This window comes from Sturnira hondurensis, unplaced genomic scaffold (genome assembly GCF_014824575.4).
Source record: "Sturnira hondurensis isolate 20B ecotype Veracruz unplaced genomic scaffold, ASM1482457v3 Scaffold0017436, whole genome shotgun sequence".
Taxonomy (NCBI): domain Eukaryota; kingdom Metazoa; phylum Chordata; class Mammalia; order Chiroptera; family Phyllostomidae; genus Sturnira; species Sturnira hondurensis.
Genome location: NW_028090067.1, coordinates 2879494 through 2891922, shown reverse-complemented (window position 1 = coordinate 2891922; position 12429 = coordinate 2879494). Strand labels below are relative to the sequence as shown.

At 51.9% G+C, this 12429-nt stretch overlaps 1 protein-coding gene across 2 annotated transcripts in view; it reads right to left on the bottom strand.

Annotated features, from left to right (window-relative positions):
- VWF (von Willebrand factor) overlaps positions 1-12429 on the bottom strand; it is a 122936-nt gene that overhangs the window by 35484 nt on the left and 75023 nt on the right. For both annotated transcript variants that reach the window (XM_037067833.1, XM_037067832.1), the window contains exons 27-34: positions 11817-11952; positions 8173-9551; positions 6674-6790; positions 6439-6579; positions 6010-6153; positions 3904-4068; positions 2804-2847; positions 2338-2515 (exon numbers count right to left, since the gene is read on the bottom strand). In XM_037067833.1, coding sequence (XP_036923728.1) covers positions 2338-2515; positions 2804-2847; positions 3904-4068; positions 6010-6153; positions 6439-6579; positions 6674-6790; positions 8173-9551; positions 11817-11952 — 2304 coding nt within the window. The remainder of the gene's footprint in view (positions 1-2337; positions 2516-2803; positions 2848-3903; positions 4069-6009; positions 6154-6438; positions 6580-6673; positions 6791-8172; positions 9552-11816; positions 11953-12429) is intronic.

The following is a 12429-nucleotide window of genomic DNA, read 5'->3' as shown; positions in this document are numbered from 1 at the left end:
AATAAATAACAGAGAAGAAAATCTCTTCCTTTCAATAGAATTGAAACTAGCAAACACAGAGGGGATGGTGGAAGTTGAAAGTCACTCTTTGGCAAACGCCATAGTAAGAACTGTTTTGGGCAAGGATTATCAATGCTAAACTTAGCGGGTGAAAAATGCACTTCCGTCGTTTCAAAGTATCTCTGCACATGATAATTATTCAGTGCAAGGAGGAAAAGCATAACGTTTCAGTGAGGACACCAGGTGAATACCACCTTAACCAGGTGAGGATACTGAACATCCCTAATAATGGGGCAAAATGACACCATGTGCCTCCTCCTGATACACCAAAAACAGCACAGCGTGTCTTCTGGGGTATGTGTGTCAAAATGTGTGACCTGAATTTAACTCAAATAGAGGCACAGTCTACAAAATTACTAGTCAGAACTCTTCAAAACACCAAGGTCATAAAGATCAAAGAAATACTAAGGGATTGTCACAGATTTAAGGAGTGATTCTGGGCTGTATCCTACATCTAAAAAGAAGGACGTCCGTGGGACAGGTGGCAAAAACTGAGTAAGATAATAGTATTTTAGTGATGTTGATTTCCTGATTTCGGTCATTTTACTGTGATTATATATGATAGTAAAGTCTGGGTGAAAGTATACAGGAATTCCTTACACCATTGTTATGCAACTTTTTTGTCAGCCTGAAATTATTCAAAAGTTAAAAAATGTTTTTTAAAAATGGCCAAAATCTAGTGTTATCACACCTAAAGCCCTTCGCTCATTTTAGGATAAAAAGTGTCAGAGAAGCCCTGATGGACCAAATTTAAGAAGAGAGCTGCTACTGTGTTGTGAGTCCCCATTCCCACGTGCCCCACCAGGGGCACACAGGACACCCAGGCCTAGGAGCAGGACTCGCAAGAAGCTGCTCCTAGCGATGGGTTTGTGCTCCAGGCAGTAATGGAACCAGTGTCTGACGTGCACCAGAAGAATCTAAAACAGAGGAGCTATGGCTAGTTTGGTGGCCAGGCAGTAAGAGGGAGACTTGCTCCTGTCTGGGGACTGAGGTACACCAGTTCCAACAGTGGGACAAAGGTGTACGTGAGTCCTGAGGACAAGATATAGAACCTGTGAAGAAACAATGACCTGGTGTTGTTCTAAATCTGATCTTAAGGGAACTTCTGCTACGGGACAAGGAGGACCCCAAAACAGAGAGAACCTATGACAAGTTTAATGTAAAAAAAACCCCAGTAGAGTATCAGGGAGAAGCGGCGCCCAGCCAAAGCATACGGACTACTTCCTGCACCCCAACATGGAGTGTCAGAGGAAAACGAGGGGGCCTCTTAGGAAATCCAGAGACCAGGCCAGAGCCAGCGGCTGCCTAAGCACCTGCCAGGCCAGGGAGTGCAGAGCCGTCTCACGGAAGTGCAGTGACGTAAGGGCCTCCTGACCCTGCCGCACGCTCTTCCCACCCCCCTCTCTCGTGCTCCAGGCTGGGAAATAAGCTGACCTTGCCCCTTTCCCAGAAGCAGGCAGACAGAGCGGAGATTGGGAGGTGTTTTAACTCTTACTCAAGGTCAAGGCTTTGATTATTACACAAGAGAGGGCATCTAATTACCAAATTGAGACTAATTTTTATGATTTGGAGGGACCATAGCACTCATTATGGATAAGCAGAAGTCACATGAGGTCTGGTGGAGTTTTTTTTCAGTCCAGGGAGAAAAGCTATCCCACTAAATAAATTCTGAGAACAAAACACAGCTTTTATTGCATCTTACAAGTGTTCTGTTCAATATAATGATTATGATCTATCCACTGCTACTCGGGGGCTCATCCTAAGCAGCCATTCTCCCAACCATGAGACAGAGGACTACCCATCCCCATGGATGAGATCTCTCCACAGCCTTGTATGAGATGGGAGTTGAAGATGTCCTTCTCCTTAACCAGGTCACTGTGATGATAATCTATTTGCACCCATCTCTGCTACAGCTACAGGCATGACTGGGGTTTTCTGGGGGCGTCCTCTCACTATTGCACTTTCACCACATAGATTCCTAAAGGTTGCCAACAGCCAAGCTGAGCACTGACCACAGAAACTCAGTTCTTCCTTTTCATAACCTGAGAAGTACCCTCCAAAGACACAGGAAGAGAGCAGGGATTCCTGGGGCTGAATGCACACATGTTCGGAGGACATGGGAGGGAGGGGACAGGGGTAAAGGTGGCACACTGTGCATGTGGCGAGGAGGGAGAGGGTACCTCTGGGCTGGTCAGCTTCAAGTCTGCCTCTCCACACAGCCCAGCTAAAAGCACTGCCCCTTTAACACTGTCTGGGCCGGTGAAGCCGGGTACTCACAGGGGCAGGCCCAGCGGCAGCCACAGGTCTCCTCCACTCTGATGGGGGCCTGCCTGTCGGGGCAGGAAGGCCTTGGCCCCCGATCACAGTTGACCCGATAACTGTTCAGCAAGGTCTGGCCATCTGGCAGGCAAGTCACTGTGTGGCACTGATCTGGCAAGGTCCAGGCGTCCCCAGGCTGCAGAAGGAAGAACCAGATTTAGGCAGGACTCGGGATGAGGCACTCCAACTGTAAGCCCATCTACAGGACTTGGACATAGGCCTAAATGGCAAGGAGTCGGGAAACAGAAGACAAGATTCTCGGGTGACCTGTCCCCACCTCCCCCCGCAAAAAAACAGGCAGTAATGGTAAAAAGTAGAATTGGACCAGGACCATAAGGAAGGAAAGAAAAGCTAACAAGGAGGAACAAGGGCTCAAAAGCTACACTTTTGATTTTTCTTAGAAAGTCAACAGAAGGGAACTTACCCGCTTCTCATTCCCATCCTCATCCACACAAACTCTAACGAACCCTGAAACAGATACAAAGGAGATCTAAGTTCCCGCCCATCACCCAGAAATTCTCAGCCATTCGCAATGTGTGCTTGGCTACCCGGGCTAGTTCTTGAAGTCAACTTAACTCTGAAAAGAATCTGAGTGAATTTAACAGTGAGGGTGTGAGTATAGCAGGTAAGAGGCAGAATCCCATGGTTCTTCGGGCTGGCTTAGTGATTACTTATCATTGTGTTGCTAGCAACAGTGACAACAGGGCAACAACTATGGTTCACAGCGCTTTTTCAGGCCCTGGCTGGCGTAGCTCAGTGGATTGAGCGTGGGCCTGCGAACCACACGATCGTGGTTCGATTCCCAGTCAGGGCACATGCCTGGGTTGCAGGGCAGTTCCCAGCGGGGGACACACCAGAGGCAACCATGCATAATGCTTTTTCACAGTCCGTATCTCCTTCTCCTCTTTGGTAGTTCAGTGCCTACGCGGGGAGCAGGGAGGAAGTGAGGCAAGGTCCTGAAAACTTCAAAGAGATCTGGAAAATTCCTACCAGGAAGGGAAGGCAATAACTCTGTGGTAGGTTTTGACTCATTGCTAATTATATCAGGAAAACATAGCAAACCAGGCAAAAGAAATCATATGTGGTCAAAGGAAGGTTTCTAACCTTAAGCCCACTTAAACTATGGCGCTTTGACCTTCTATTCTACGCTATTGCATTTCCAAAGCCCTATGTGTCCTTGCTGAGAGGGAGTATAGGGCATGGGGTGGACGATCATCCACCACAGGATGTCGAGGTTCCCTTCCCTCTCTTCCTCTTCTTTGTCCAATATCTCGCTGTACAATTGAGCATGGGCTTTTTCTGCTAAAGTTTGAATGGGCACCTGGAACGGGAAGAGGGCTACTCACAGAGAGCTGGAGTTAGTACCACAAACTTTCCGTGCACAGAAACTTAAAGGTCCTGGTCTAGATACCAATCTTCATTCCAGGGCAAATCCTGGGCATGGACACCCTCAGGTCTCTGAAACAGGTTTCGTCGTCTTCGTTTTTGTTTTTTGGGGAAGGAAGGAAATATCACAAGACTTACCAGAGCACAGCTTGTGGAGGAAGGAGTTGCCCAGGGAGACCATGGTGGGGAGGTCTTCAGCTCGCTGGAGCTCCACCACATTGGAGCTGGCGTCTGGGCCAGCCAAGACTCTCAGCTGGGCTGTGTCATACCGATCCCCAATTCCAATGGGGAAGACTGTCACTCCTAGAGTTAGTAGAGGAACAGGAAAGGGTCTCTGTTACCCAGCTTTGGTCAGTCAGGTGGGCGAAAAACAGACTAACCTGAAGCTACACCCTGTCTAGAGCCTCATGTTTTCCAAACTGGTCATGTACACATTCCCCGTGAGGGGGATATTCAGTCAGTCCCCAAGTGTCAATGAGCTTGCACTCGGTGTCAGGCACTATTCTAAGCAATGGGGATGCAGCGAACCAAGCAGATGAAGGCTCTGTCCTCATGGAGCTTACACTGGACACAGACAGACAACAAACAGGCAAAGAAATAAACTTAGTATTGATATTTCAGATGTGGATAGTGCTCAGGAAAAAACAAAATGGGGTGTGGGAGTGCCCACGGGCAGAAGCAGGAGTTACTGCTTCACCCGAGGTGGTTCTCCTTGTGTTCAGTGAGGAGAGAGCATTTGAGTGAGGACCTGAAGTCAGGATGGAAGGAGCCAAGAGGACGTCCCAGGCAGAGAGAACATGCAGTACAAAGGCCCCAGGGCAGAAGTGTGGTGCACACCCCAGGGTGCTGGGCGCAGGGCAAACAGGAGAGGTGGGGGCCACAGTGAGAACTTAATGCGTTCTCTGAGTGAAACGGGAAGCCAGGCAGGACTTCGGAGCAGAGCAGTGACATGAGCTGCAGGGTCGCTACAGCTGCTGTGTTGACTGTGAACCACAGGATGGAAGCCAGGCTCCAGCAAGACAGACATTACAATAATCTGGTGGGAGAGGACAGGGGTTTGGTCGGGTGGCATGGCGCGGCGGGGTCCTCAATATATTTTGAAGACAGAGCTATCGTTTGCTGATGGAATGAATGGAGGCGTGAGAGAGAAAGAGGACTCATGGACACTGAGGTTTGGGATCTGAGCAATGACAAGAATGGAAGTGCTGTTTTCCATGAAAGATGGGACAGACTGCTGGAGGAGGAGATCTGGGTGACAAGGTCAGGAATTCGATTTACATTGACTCGCCTGCTGGAGCATCAAGGTGGAGTGGAAGCAAGAGATCCAGGCTAGAGGTGGGAATTTTAAGGTCAGTGGTGCATACAGGACCCTGAAGGAGACCACCCAGGGTGTGAGTGTGAGAAGAGAAGAGAAGAGAAAATGTCACGGGGCTGAGCCACGAGTGTGTGCATGCACAGAGGACATAAAAATGAGCAAGATTTTGCCCTCGCCTTCAACGAACCGCCAGTTTGTGCAGGAAACAGACGCAACAACAAAAGACACGATGTGGTTTGCACATTTTGAGCAGTTTGGATGCAGCACAGAAAATGGAATGACCAACTCACAGGAAGACATCAGAGAAAACTCCAGAACAAGGACTAAAGGATGAACAATTTTCCAGGTGGCCATGAGGGGACTTGACACCGTGCCCTCCCCTGACCCCCCTCAGCACCACGCCACCTGTCTGGGCTCACGTTCTGTTGACATTAGCACACAAAGTCTCACAGGACACCAAGGCTGGGTCACGCCTGCATCACCCCCTTCCTAAAGCTGCACCCCCAAACCCATCGGGCTGGTACCGGAAAAGGACTCTGAATGCCGGAAGGTCCCAGGTGTTTCTCAAGGCCCTGCAATGAATCCCCCTGGCCTCAGACATGTGAGAAACCAGGACACCACTTTAGAGAGGAGAAGTGTGAGGTATGACCCACCCTTGGACACGAAGGAAAAATATGCAGCAATTTATTAAAGGTTAAAATCTAAAGAATGCAGACAAATGACATACAATATGTCATTTGGTAAACATACAATGATTACTACTTGGTTTCCAAACAACACAGGGATTGGGCAGTTTCCTGCTATTTGAAACCAAGCCCCATGTGGGCGCTGAGCATTTAAATCAGCCGGGACTCCCGAAAGAAACACCTTCCCACGCTCAGTCCTCTAGCAGTTTCTCACAGCCTCAGGACTGTCTGCTGGACACTTACGGTTGGATCTGGCGGCATCAGCTGCTGCAGCCACCGAATCTGTGGAGACATCCGTGACCAGGATGACCACCGCCTTAGAGGCTCGAGGCCTGGCACCATGGTCTTCTGAAGTGATATATCTCACAGCAAAGCCCAAAGCATCCCCTGAGAATGGAGAACAGACCACAGCACGTCAGTCCTGACTGCGGGAAACGGGGTTTCTGAAGCCGGCTGGGCATCCTGTCTCTCCACGGATCCGTGGGCCACCAAAACGGGATGATTCAGAGACTCGGAGAGGTTCACACACAGGTGAGATCCGGATGAGGCCTGAAAGAGCAGCTAGGCCCTTACTATACAGGAAAGGAAACTGAGGCCAAGGCCACTCGTCACTCATGCCAAGAATGAGGACCAGACGCAGCCCCTGCATCCCAGCCCATAGCTCCACGTTACCAATTTTGCTGGGGCCTCTCTCCTGCTGCATGTAGTCCACGAGGCCCATCAGGTGGGACTTCTCCTGGACCACGTTCCACGGCACATCGATGGTAGTTATGCTTCCGTACTGCAGCACCGACACGTGCGTGAGCTGAGGCCCTGGCAGGAAAGAGAACACAGAAGAGCGCTTTGGAGCAGACGGGGCCCCAGAAAGAGCCCCTGTCCAACCTGCCCCTTTGGGCGCACCGCTCACCTATGTTGGCTTTTGAAATGAAAGCCTTGGCGAAACGCTTCATTTCATCAAAGCGAGATGCCGGAGAGCCGGAGGAGCCATCCAGGAGGAGGAGCACGTCCAGGGGCTGGCTGCAGTCTGCAACGAGAGCGGGGAGGGGAGCACATAGCCACGGCAGGGCCCAGGCCACTGCAGGAGACAGCCATGTTCACTGGACAGGCGTGCAATGTGCTCCCGACCACAAGGCACCGTCCAGGGCAGGTGTCACCGTTGGTCCTGCAGGATAGCAAGACGGGCCACAGGGGAGGAGGGAGGGGCCCAGGACTGGAGGCAAGGGGAGGACTCCAGTGCCATGCAAAGGCAACCTAAATGCCTCCTGATGAAAGCAAGAGGCATCTGCCCCCTCAGTAAGAGGAGGTGGCCATTCTTCTAGAATTGAGAGAGGTACTGCAGCAGCCAGACAGGGAGACGGCAAAGGGAAATGGAGCAGCAGCAAATCCCTGGGAAACGAGCTGGTGTGTCCTCGGGTCTTACGCACAGGTAAGTGCTATAAAGCATCCCATTATCAATGCCTAGAGCTCAGGTTAACACGGTTTGAACACAGCCGTGATCAGAGTGAGGAAAGGACTCTGGCCTAAAGGCCATTCTGAGACCGATAAGATGATGCTACTGCTGTTCTGCTCTGCAGAAATGTCACAAGATTTTAAATAAACCCGTGGCTCTCATTAAAGCAAAAACAAAGAAGCAATGGCACCAATACCAAGTGTAAGAATGAAGAGACATTAAAAGGAGGCCAGTTACTCTGGGATGCTCCCAAACACACCAGATAGGGAGGTTCAAGAATGAGGAATTGATTAGACAGCACTCTCCATTAAAAAATTAAGAAAGCAACAATCACAGCAGCAGTAGCATTTTTGGAGCACTTGCTATGTGCTGGGAATTATTCTAAAAATTTTTCAATTAAGTCCTATTATTATCCCCATTTTACAGATGGACTTACCCAAAATTACTAGCAAAAAAAAAAAAAATTGCCCAAAACTACCCAGCAAGTAAGTGGCAGAGGTGAGATTCAAACCGATGCAGCCTGGGTACAGTTTCTGACGACTTAACCTGTTGTCACATAATTTCCCAGCCCCAGGAATGTCAGCCACTTAGAATAACTGTATCCATCCAGTGTGGTCACACAGCTGATAGTCACCAAATTTAGTGGGTTACTTCCAGGGCAGGGACTGAGATTGGATGGGAAGAGGCTGCGTGACAAACACATATTCTTTACTCCATATCTTGGGTAGTATTTAAATTTTAACAGTAGACTTGCACTACCTTCGAATTTACAAGAAAAGACCCTCCCCAATAAAGGACCAGAGATGCATCTCCCTGCCTGGGAGGCGAGGACACGGGCACTCTGAAGCAGGGTGTGACCGGAGGTGCAAGGTGGGGGGAGCCGGGGTTAGAACCCAGGAGCCGCGTCTCTGCCTAGGCCACCCCCAGCCTGGCCCCTGTGCGAGGGGCCCACCTACCTGGGGCGGGGGCGAGGGTGGGGATCTGCAGCCCCTCTCCAGCACAGCACCTCTGCAGCACCAGGTCGGGAGCCTCCCTGGGGAGGGCCTCGAAGTCCTGGATGAGGATGGGGGCGTTGGGCCAGCCAATCCTCTCCAGCTCCGGCACACTGGCGTGAGGGCCCACCCCGATGGGCACCACCTGGATGTCTCCGGGCATCCGCGTGATCACGTCCGAGGCAGGGCTCCCCGTGACCATGTAGACCAGGTTCGGGGCCTGCTCCCGGTCCCCCTGGCTGGCCGAGAAGCTGTGCTCAGCCACGTACTGCAGGGCCAGCCCTGTGTTGGTGCTGTTGCCGCCCTGGTAGCGGATCTCGCGCACCCGCCGCAGGACGTCCCCCTTGGACTGGGTCTCGCTGAAGGTGGCCTCCACGGTCACCGTGTAGGAGTACTGCAGCACCGTGATGTGGATGGCGTCCTGGCCCACATCCATCCGCTGGATCACCTCCTCCATGAACTCCCTGCTCCTGTTGAAGTTGGCCTCACCAATTTGGTCCGACCCTTCCAGAACAAACACCACATCCAGAACCATGGAGTTCCTCTTGGGCCCCAGGGAGGAAGCCCCCAGGTGCTCCGGACCCACAGTGACTTGCGCCGCGGGCGGGGGCTGCGTAGGTGCCGGCACTTCGGGAGCAAGATCACAGAGGTAGCTGATGATCTCGTCTATTCGAGGCTCCAGCTCGTCCACACTGCTGAGCACAAAGGCCTTGTTCTCAGGGGCCTGCTTCTCGATGAGGCGGATCTGCTTGAGGTTCACGTGCGGCCCGATGCCCACTGGGACCACGATGACCTTCTTCTTCTTCAGGCCCTGGACATAACGGGCCAAGTTCCGGGCCAACCTCGGGGGCTCCTGGCTGGCCATCAGGAGCAGGGCCACGCGGGAGGCCTCGGGGCGGTCAATCTTGCTGAAGATTTGGAAGAGCGTGTACTTGAGGACCTCGGTGGTGGAGGCCACTGTGCTGCCCGCGTACTTCACCTGGCTGGCGATGCGCCGCAGCTCAGAGGGCCGCTTCCGGTCCCGGAGCTGGAGGTAGGCGTGGGAGCCCTCGTGGTACTCCACCAGGGCCACGCGGATCCGCTTCTGGGAGATGTGCAGGCGCTCCATCATGCCCACCACGAAGACCTTCAGCACCTCGAACTCGGCCTCGGACAGCTTGGAGGAGCCGTCCAGCAGGAAGACCAGGTCCAGCAGCTTGCTGCAGTAGAAGTCATGCAGTGGCGGCTCCGGGGTGTCCTCCACGTACGGGGTGGTGGGGCTGACCGGGGCCTCGGTGGGGGGCACCTCTAGGCCTCCGGGGTCCCCGCAGGCCTCACAGGTGAGGTTGACACCATCACAGTGACTGCGGAGGGACAGAAACAGAGAGGGTTCTGGAAGAAGCACCCAGCACTTCCCAGCCCTACTCAGAACCACAGCACACATCTCCATACACCTGAGGCCTGGTCCACCTGAAATAGAGCTCCCACAGGTCACTCTGCACCCACGTGAGACATCATTTCTTAACATATGTCCCCAAATAGCACCCCCACCCCCCACCTCCATACACACACACCAAAGGCTTCCCTGGACTCTACAAGCCAAAGCTTTAACCTGTACTAGACCCTGAAAAAGAATCTTTCTTGCTTCCAGGCCATCCACACAACCATCAAACGCTGATTTTTTTTCCACCTACATCTCTAGCAATATAAATATTTAATTTATAAATATTACAATCCAAACCTTCTGCCAAGTAACTCCAAAGATAAATACCGCTCTAACATCCTGATGCTGACCAGGACTTGTAAATGTCCTACTGAAGATAAATGCTTTGCAGTATTTATTATAACTGAACATAAAATGTATGAATTTCGCACTGTGCTTAATACATTGGGCCTTCAGGAAGAGAGGAAAAACTGGACTAAAAACATTTTTGGAAAGATGAACAAAGATTCAAAATCCTGGCTTTAGCCAGCAGAGCAAAGCACTTGGGGGTAGTATGCAGGGGTCTCCAAGACATCCGACAGGGGTGAGTCGGTGGCTCATTCATTCATTCATTCATTCATTCCTCCAGGGGACACATGGGGAGCACCGATCACAAGCAGGAACCAGCCAGGCCCTGCCCCCAGCCCCAAGCACCTACCATGAGTCTTTAGCAGAGCAGCCGCCCCTGACACAAATCCCTGCACTACCAGCCCAAATCCCTAGTCCCTTCGGCTCACTCCTCCCTTTCATCAGTGTGCTGGAAAGCAGCAGGCCATGCCAGAGCCCAGATGAAATCCAGGCCAGGACCTCCTCTTATTCGAACTCTTGGCCTTTGAGGCAACTTGCCTTCAGCACCCCCAGGCAGGCCAAGAGGGCAGCAGTGCCCTGAGCCCTGGGAAGTGTACGCTGTGGCTCGCTTCCCAGGCGATGTTCGAGGCTGCTTCGCCACTCCCGTCCACACCTGTTTGCCTCTGCACTATGTTCCCTGTGTGCCAGCAGAGGGAGGTGGGGTGAGGGCTCTGCACGCTCCCGTCCTGTGGCTCAGCGCCCTGTGCCAACCTGGGAATGGCTCTTTGCTCTCGGCAGTCTCTGTTTCAGCACAGGGAGGGTGGACAGGCAGGGTCTCACTGGGAAGTTAATTCCTACTTCCCCATGGTCCACACAATTTATGGCTTCAATCTTTGTTAACAGTGCGTGAGTGACATACTTTCTAGTTTCCTGTGTTTGCTAGCAAACTCACCCCGGGCGGTGCTCACTCGTGTTTATACAGATGGCTGCGGCGGGATCTGGCTCTGGCAGCTGTGGCCACAGCCCCTTCCCCAGTGAATTTAAGTTCTCAAGTTTTAAGTTCATATAAGAAGGGGTATTGAATACATGGATATTCAAATACATGTTCCTTGCTTAGGAGCAGGACTTCAGAAAGCTCAGGGTTCACGCTGGGGGCTTGTCTCCTCGCCCCAAACTCCCCTGTTCCCAGAGGCAATCAGGGGCTCAGGTGAGAGAGCCCAGGGAGTGGCACTGAGTGCCTTCCATCCCCTCTACAAAGCCCTGTCCTGGGACTTTGTGGCCCAAAGGTACGCTGGGGGCTCAGGGCTGTGTCTCACTTTGCTCTCCCGCATCCCCACCTCCAGTGAAAAACAGAAACCCTGCTTTCACAGATGAGTCCCAGACTACATATGACCTCCAGGAGCAATAAGAGCCCTCACTCCTCCTTCAGCGAGAAGAGGTTAAGAAGCCTAACTGTCTCTTAAGAGACGTTTTCTGGCTCTAGCTGGTGTGGCTCAGCTGATTGAGTGCCAGCCTTCAAACCAAAGGGTTGCTGGTTCAATTCCCAGTCAGGGCACATGCCTGGGTTGCAGCCAGGTCCCCAGTAGGAGGCACGTGAGAGTCAACCACAAGTTGATGTTTCTCTCCCTCTCTTTCTCCCTCCCTTCCCCTTTCTAAAAATAAATAGATAAAATCTTTTTTTTTTAAAGAGACGTCTTTTCTGGAGAAACAACCTAGTCTGTTCTTAAAGAGAGGGAAACAAACTGAACAAAAACTAACTCTCAACTTGCATAGTGAGGACGTTTTCCCCAAACCCACCCCTCTGAGCAGGCCCCCAGAGAAGACAGTAAACCTCATACTTCAAACTACCAGGTTTTACCAAATCTGGCAGTGCTTCGGGTCACTGGGGTTCAAGGTGATTTTCTTTCCAGAGGCTAAACGCCGGCCGGACACCTCACACACCGGGCAGTCCTCCACATCGACGCAGGTCTGCAGAAGCTCATCCAGGATTTTTCCTGCGTGACAGACCTCTGGTTAGGGGACACAGCTCTCACCTTTTCCACAAGGAAGACTTACTTTAAACACAAGAGACCTGTCCCAGAAGCCAGCTCTGCCCGCCTCCCCCAAGAGTCACCCCCCACTCGGAGGGAACAACCTTCGTTCCCTGCAAGACCTGATTGCCCCCTTGCAGAACTGGAAGCGGGGACCGTCACCCTCCTTCGCTGCCCCCAAGCCTCAACTTGAATGACATCTTGTCTCTTTTGAGGGCCTTTTTTGTTCCACCAAAGAATGATTTGGTAACTCTAGAGTCTGTGCCCCCCACTACAGCAGCCAGTAACCACATGTGGCCAGATTTAAACTTAAATCAACACTAAATGAAACTGAAAGTTGAGTTCTGCAGACACACACAAGCCACATTTCAACAGAACTCCCCCATCGCTGCAGCAAGTTCTAGGTGTCATCACCTGTGAACGAGCACCAGAAGCATCATC